Here is an 8,300-nt window from a genome sequence, read left to right on the forward strand (position 1 = left end):
CAGCAGCGCCGGCCCCGACGGGGGGTGAGTGCCAGCGGCGCGGGGCTTGCGGGGACTCAGCCTGGGGCCGGGCTAGAGCCGGGGCACGGCCCCTCCCCGCATGTGCTGAATGGGGCCAGGCGGTGCGGCTGGACGGGGCCCCCACGCACCTGGATTGGGCTACGGCCTGGAGCCCACGGGCAGGGCGGCCGGGCACTGCCCATCCGGCAGCTGGAGAAAAAGGTGGAGCACCACCAGTGTTTCTCAACCAGGTGCCCCGGCCCCCGGGGTGCCTTGAGATCCTGCCCAGGGTGCCCCCAGGTTCTGCACAAGGCTGGCGCTGGCAGGGGCGCAGCCGTAGGGGGCCCTGGGTGCTGGAAATGGGCATGGGGGCCGAGGGGCATCACGCAAGAAAGCCTATTTTTCCCCAGTTAAAAATAAACTAGAAGCTGTGCTAACAGGCCGGGCACCTAGGGCTGCATTAGACAGTTCAAGAGGGAAGCAAACACCAGTGTCACTTCACTGGAATGAGTTACAGAATCTGCAGGACTGTGGCATAGGAGCACCCTGGCCAGGAGCAACTCACAGAGCACCGAGTTGCAGAGCAAAGGCAACTTTGATGGGAGGAACATCAAAACCGTTCAAAAGAAGGGAGGGCTGTTAATGGGGGAATGATGAGTTTAGAAGGGATCAGGTAGATGATAATGAGCCACGCAGTCAAGTGACTCCTGTAGCAGTGGCTGATAGAGATGCCACTGCCACTCGTGGGCCATTGATTTTAAACTTTGGGTGGAGCAGGAATCAAAGGGGGGTGCAAGTGCATCGGTGCACCCACCCTGGATCCACAACCACGATTCACAAGAAAAGCTCAGAGATTCCAAGAAGGAAGCCGCTGTGCCCGGTACATTCTGCCCTCTCAGTTCCTTGCAGCAGAAAAACTGCTCCTGTGTCCCCTTTGTTGACCACAGTCATAAAAACGAATGAAAACAAAGACCTGGCATTTTTTGAGTCTAAATAGATTGACAACCACTGGTCTGGGTGCACTGATTCTGCCTCCATGCTGGCCAATGAACTGCACGTCCTGGGGTTTCTTTCTGTCCTGCCTTGCTATTTTGGGTGTAGTGTCACAAGTCAGAAGATTCTTAGATGAAGGCAGGTGAAAGAGTTTCCATGTGGAAGGTCTTTGCTGTACATAGATCCAAAGTTTCCATCAATGAGCAGAGCAAAAACACCATGTTTCCCAGTAGGGAAAAATGACTGGATGGTCTCGTCTTGGTCTCTTCTGTCCATAATTTCTGTTATGCTTTAAGGCAGCAATTAATTCTCAGCCAGGGTGTTGCAGCACTCTGGGGTTCTTTGAGATCCCTTCCAGGGTCCCACACACTGTTAGGTGTACAAACATGATTCATAAGATAAACCCAGAAGTTGTGAATGGGAATTCATAGTGTTAAAAGCATACTGACCTATTGTGGATTTTCTCAGTTCTTTGCAGCAGAAAAATTGCTCTATTATTTTTCTGTAGTCAAAAAACAAGTGAAAATGAAAAGTGGGAATTTTTTGAGGGGTGTCCTGAGTCTAATGAGGGGTGTCTCAACCCTAAAGTTGAAAACTACTGCTCAAGAGTACTCAACCCCCAGCCCACAGGCCAGATACAGCCCCCGATGCTGTGTGGGGGGGACCCTGTGGGCTATGGCCCAGTGTGCTAGATCATGTGTGCAGAACATGGGGAGCCCAGTTCCAGCACATAGGGCTATACAGAGCACTGTGGGGCCCTGGTGCTCAATGCCACTATGCAGGAACAGGCAGAGACAGTGCAGGGCCCCAGAGTCCAATCCTAGCATGTAGGGCATGGTGGAGGTGTCATGGCACCCTGGGGCCCAATCCTGGCCTGCAGGGTCTGATTTGGCCTGGTCCTGGGGACTGGCCCTGTGCCACGTTTCTGGCCCATGGGGCCAAAAGGTTAAGCACCACTGCTCTGAGTGATGAAGTAAACCCACAGCTTATGAAAGCTTATGCTATCCATCTCTGATTTAGTTAATCTGTACTGGGCAAATCTACTCTGATTACTGCTTTACCTGTATTGTCAGCAAACAAGATAAATACACAGGAAAGGCGCATCAATGGGCCCTGGTAATCTGTTTGAGAAAAGATGTGCCAGCCAGGTTTGATTTCATCAAAGGGAATGTGGAAAAAATAAATTCTGCATTTGATTTACCTTTGTTTCACAAAGACAGCACAAATATCCAACAAACCTTTACTCAGCACCGCACTCAACTCAGAAAATGTATAATCTCAAAAGTAGAATTAATGTATGCATGAGCAGGACTGGTTGAGGAGAATCTGTGGCCTCCTTTGAACTCATTTGATGACTGAATAATCATTCTTCATCTCCCTCTTCCACTTACAGTTACATTGTTATTGCTTTATTTCTTATATATCCCAACTTCCATAAATTAGGATAGGCTGACTGGGGATTAGGAGAAAGAGATACAGGGCAGGCTGCTGGTATGTGTAGATTAGCTAAGTACAGTGAAGAGGGTTTGGTGGAAGAAGGGAAAGGAAGGCAAAATGAAAGAAGCACTTCAGTGGGCCCCGAAGATAAACGGTGGCCACGCATGTGGGAAGGGGATAAGCAGCATGAAGACAAACTGGGTTTAAAACTGGAGGAAAGTAGCAGTTAAGAGCATAAAGTGATCAAGAGTGGCTGCCTTGGAGGAGAACGAGGTAGCTACAAGGCTTTGGAGGAAGCCTTACTTTAACATATATTAGCAAGGTCTCCTTAACTGTTTAATTTCAGCAAATTAGAATATATCAAAAGAAACTTTATTATCATGGCATTAATTTAAACCTTATAAACCAGTGTTCATAGCACTTGTCAAAAACATATCTTGCCTTCAATATTTGCTTTTTTTTAAAAACATATACATGGGGGTTTCAGAAAGTAACAGCAAACTGGCTGCCCGCGCTGTGGGAAACTATATAGCACCAGGGAACACCAATGACAGCATTGTCGAATGCACCCACTGTTTACAACTATGTAGAAATTGTACATTATCATTGCACACAAGCTGGTTTTATTTCAAAATTGCCATTACTATCTGAAACACTTTTGTATAAACCAGTGGTTTTAAAAAATACACTATTTACATATACAGTAGTGATTTTGAAAAGACAAATTTGGAAGCAGTCACTGCAGTGGTGAAGTCAGCCTTTACTACCTGAGACATAGGGTACTGACCTGAAGAGATACGTTTGTCCAAGGATTAATACTGGACAAGAGTTGTGAGTGGAAACAGTTTGATTTTTCTGGTTTTTACTATTGAATATGGATAAGAAGTTCTAAGGACAATTGTTTTAAAGGCAGATCTTTGAAGTTAATATTTTACATATTAAAATCAGGTGAGAATGTAAAAGACCATTTATTTTCATTTATTATTTGTATTATGTTGGAACCTCGGAGTTCCAGCCATGAAACAGGACTCCAGGCTATAGGTTCCATAACAAACATAGTACAAAAAGACAGAGAAAAGATCAAGTGTCCTGTTTGTAATGGGGTTTTTTCCCCTTAGAAAAGAAAAGCCGTCTTCTTCCTTGGGAGAAAGATGGAAAGATACAGCAGAGACAGTGATCATCGGAGGTGGTTGTGTTGGTGTGAGTCTAGCCTACCATCTGGCCAAGGCTGGCATGAAAGACGTTGTTCTGCTGGAGAAATCTGAACTCACCGCTGGATCTACTTGGCATGCAGTAAGAGCCATTTTGTTAATTTATAAGGTCTTGAATATGGAACCAGATTTCAGATGACTGTTCATATCTGACAATAGAGTAAAATAGTTGTTAGTCCTATCCCCAGGGCCTGTGAGAAAACTATTTATTTATTTAAATATAGAATAAGAGCTTGGCATTGGGTTCTGATCCTGTTTTTGGGATAGACTTGTAGTGTGACCTTTGAAGAGTGACTTAAACTGCCTGTATTCCAGTTTCCCTATCTGTAAAGTGGAAACAAATATTGGTTAACCCTTTTGATATTCTTGATTGGATGGTGTTATCAAAGTGAGAATAATTAATTATTAACATTTATTATAGCAGTGTGATGGTACTAAAATAGTTCGGACTTGTTTAAACTCTAATTTTCATTTCTAGAGTGAATCTTATCAAATATTTACTGCAAACATTCATTTAAGAGGACATGCTAATATGAGAGTTGTAAGAGCTTATTTTTAAAAGTTGAATGCAAATATTTTTGCTTCTTCTTTCACAAAGAGCCCCCTATTCTAATATCAGCATCTCCCCAGTGGCAGATGTCTGAGTTCTTGCATGTCACTTTCCAGGGGAGCAGAGTAGGGGTGCAGAATGTGGGTATAGTCTAAGTGTCACTTATTTGATTTATACATTTTCACTTTGTTGATTTATACATTGGTTCTGTCCTGACACAGAGGCATCCCAAAAGAACATTTTAGCAGTCTCTACTGTAGGAATCTTAGCCTAGCACAAAGGATTATATTCCAGAGAGCATCACTACCTCAAGAACTGACTCTTAGCAGAGACCAAGATAAATGGCACACAGCCCTGTGCTTGGACAGCTTCTCATCAAGCAGCCAGTGCTTCAACATGGAACTTTGCCAGATAGAAACTCCCAATAGCACAACATGTTATTTAAAGACTGGACATTTACTTTTACCTTAAGAAAAATAATTTGGAAAAAATATATGTAGCACTGTTACCTGCTGACACCTGCCACGCTGATGTTAAGGGAAATAATTTCTTGGCACACAGAATCATGTGCACTCCATGGCTAAATATTTTCTCTGTCAGCATCTATAGAAGACACTGGATGAGATAAGGTAAAGTCTCATACACCATTAGATTTGTAACCTTAGATTTGCAGTCTCCTCTTATGGGCTAGGGACAGACATTCAAAAAGCCTGAGCCTGAGTTGATTCAATCTTTGCAGCCTGGCTAGGCTAAACTGGTTTGTAACTGCAAAGACATCTGCTCTGAACTGAAGAAATACAGGCACATGCCCTTAGTGGCTCAGGCTAGATGCTTGGGGGAGCTAGAGCAGCCCTCCCTTCCCTTCCATGGTGCTGAGCTGAGGGAAAGGTGTGTCCAGGCCCCCACAGGATGCTCTGATTAGAGAGGGGTTGCCCTTCTCTCCCTGCTCCTCACAAGTGCAGCAGGGAGTTGATAGCACAGAGTTTATCAGGCCATCAAGAAAACAAAAGCCTCTCTCTATTAGTTCAAGCTCTTCTTAAACTATTTTTCAAGGAAGGAATGGAGGGACTTTACCAGCTACCTGTTGATTTGCTCCAAAAAGCCCTGTCCTGTCTGCCTTTGTCCTGTCTCTCACAGCACAGACTGTAGGCAGCATGTGGTATGCTAGCTAATGGTGAGCGGTGTCTGTGTAAGGCAGAGGGGGGGAGGAATCCCTGCTTGAGCAGGGAGTGGTGAGGGGGAGGGTGGGGAGCAGGAGGAAGCCAGGCAGACTCTGCTATACATGGAGTCTCTGATGGAGCTGCAACCAGGGAGCAGAGGGGAGGGGCCAGCCCTGGTAGGCTAGAGCAGTGGTCTCCAAACTTTTTTGATTGCACACCCCTATCAGTAAAAAATTTTTGAGCACACACCCCCAATATATGTATATTTATATAAATATAAATATAAATAGAAGTTCTAACATTTTCTTCCTGCACCCCAGTGGATTGTTTTGTACACCCCCTGGGGTGCACGCACCCCACTTTGGAGACCACTGGGCTAAGGCAGATAGCAGAGCCCTGCCCAGAGTTGCAAAGCATCTGGGATCCCAGCTGGAGGATTCTGATTTAACATAAACGAGGAAGGGGTCTGGGACAGACATTACATAACCGGTTTGACACAAATCAGCTAAGTCTGATACTACTACATTCAACCAAGTTTATCCCAAACTAGTTTCAGCCATTTTCAAAATGGTCTACGTGCACTGAACATCTGTTCTATTACAGTTTTAAACCAGTTTCTGATCATTTAAACCAGTTCATATGTAATGTCTGTTCCTAGCCATGTGGACTAAGAGGAGGTTATAGAAGAAGCCTATTGCTATGTACAGCAAGAGAAGGGAGCACAGAAAGCAATAGTCTGCTTTTTCTAGAGATATTTTTCTGTTCTCCATAGTTTTTTATTTCTTATATCGTACTCATCAAGGTACCAAATTCCTTCCAGTAGAGCATTAAGCAGTATGACTAACATGGTCACCTATTATTTATTTCCTCTTCCCAAATTGAGAAGTAAGTACATTGCAATTTCTTGTGCTACAGCTATTTTTTGAGGGGGTCTTTGAATGGAGAGTAATAAAAAGAATTCATGAACATACCTGCAACTTCTAATGAAAAGCTGGCATTCCATTTTATTTGCTTTTCATAAAAGATTTTGGCATAGATATACACAGAGAAAGTAAATGTCATATTTTCAGTTAAGAATTGTTTAAATATAAAGTCATAAAGAAATGACATTCTTCTCAGGTAAAAACACAAGTATTTGATAAATGTCACGTTATCAGATTAGGAAATAGAAACAATACCATGCATTATAGATATCTGATCACACAGCTCAAATACTGAATCAGGAATAATAAATATTCTAATATTCTCAGCATTCCATACATGAGTGAGCTATAGACTGAAATATATTGACCAAAACATCGTCAGAGCAATTTTAGTAGCAAACAAATCTGTAAAAACGCTGCCCCCCCCAAAAAAATAACAGCACCTGTCTTTTTCATTGACATTCCCCTGCAGCCAAGGATGATTGTCTTCCATGATTGTCTTATCTGTTGGTCTGAAGATGGCTGACAAGACTGATCCAGGTTTGACAGATTCTGCTGCAGCTTGGGCATGTGGTTCTGTGTGGGATGGGTAGTTCTGAATTCTTGATTTGGTCCATGACACTCTTTTGTTTTTCTACTTTTTCATCTATTGTTGTCGTAAGGTGTCAAAGTACTGTGATCCTTGCAGCAGACTCTTCCTTCATTTAGGGTGGTCCTGGGTGATAGTTTCCTATGAGTTGATGTTGATGTTGTATTTTTTCAAATTGGCCTTGAAGACGTCCCTGAAGTACTTCCTCTGCCCTCCTCCTGAGCATATGCCTTGACTAAGCTGGGGGAATAAAATCTGCTTTGGGAGTCTGGAGCTGGACATTCAGATGATGTGGCCAGTCCAGCAAAGTTGATGATGGATGATCATCACCTTGATGCTCATAGTGTTTGCTTGCAAGTGGATGCTAATGTTAGCTAAAAGACAGTATCTTTTTACTGGATTCAAAGGATCTTCCACAGGCAGCATTTATGGTACTTTGTTAACAACTTGAGGTGTCTTCTGTATGTTGTTCATGTCTCAGCTCTGTACAGTAAGATGGGGATTACAACTGCCTGATAAACCTCAAGCTTGGTTTTGTATCTGATGTTGAGATCTTTGAACACCCATTTCCTCAGGCATCCTAGTGCTGCACTTGCACATTTGAGGCAGTGTTGGATTTCTTCATCGATGTCAGTCTTCTGCGAGAGATGGCTTCCAGTGTATAGGAAATACCCAACATTTTCCAGTCTCATCATGAATCTGAATTACCGGTCAGCTGAGCTGAGGATTGTTCACTAAGAACTTGTTGGTGGAGCACCATAGTCTTCTGAATGGACAGCATGTGAATGATATGCATGAAAATGACATGAAAATTAGTAGGGAGGTTGTTATATAATATTTCCCTAGCTCTAGTTGTCATCCATGTCAGAGTGTGGCCTACGACTTTGTAAGGGCCACCTCTTCATGATTTGCTAGCACTTTTGCTGCATTTGCATCAATGAGGTTGCCGTGGAGCTGCAAGGCAAAGCAGCCTGTCGTAAGGAGAAGACAAAATGGAAGAAGTTCACAAGAAGATGACTTTCATGTTATGAAGTGCTGAACAGTTGTACTTGCAGAAGCAGAACTTGGTGATTTTCCAACAGCCTTCATGAGAACATCCCACTGTGATACCGAGACAAAAGTGGTTGAAATTGTGAATTAAACAGGTGCCTGCTTATTACTGAAGCTGAGGATCAAAGGTGTCAAAGTTGTCACTCTCAGTTCTCTCTTAGGTTAAAAACAGATGATCATCGCCTGCTGGAATTTACTATCCACCGCAAGGTGGCAGAGGCATGCAGTAAGGCAGCAGCCCTAGACTTTAGGAGGCAAACTTCAACGAGCTAAGGAGGATAGTTGAGGATGCGCTGAGGTCCCAGGGGGGAGGGGAGCCAGATGTCCAAGGATAGTGGTTGCTCCTTAAGGAGGCGATCCTCCAAGCCCAAAGGAAGGTAATCCCAA

At 43.8% G+C, this 8,300-nt stretch overlaps 1 protein-coding gene across 1 annotated transcript in view; it reads left to right on the top strand.

The window, feature by feature from the left end:
• DMGDH (dimethylglycine dehydrogenase) overlaps positions 1-8,300 on the top strand; it is an 89,183-nt gene that overhangs the window by 278 nt on the left and 80,605 nt on the right. The window contains exons 2-3 of the mRNA XM_019531703.1: positions 4-24; positions 3,549-3,723. Coding sequence (XP_019387248.1) covers positions 4-24; positions 3,549-3,723 — 196 coding nt within the window. The remainder of the gene's footprint in view (positions 1-3; positions 25-3,548; positions 3,724-8,300) is intronic.

The sequence above is a fragment of the Crocodylus porosus genome, unplaced genomic scaffold (assembly GCF_001723895.1).
Source record: "Crocodylus porosus isolate Cpor-Errol unplaced genomic scaffold, CroPor_comp1, whole genome shotgun sequence".
NCBI lineage: Eukaryota > Metazoa > Chordata > Crocodylia > Crocodylidae > Crocodylus > Crocodylus porosus.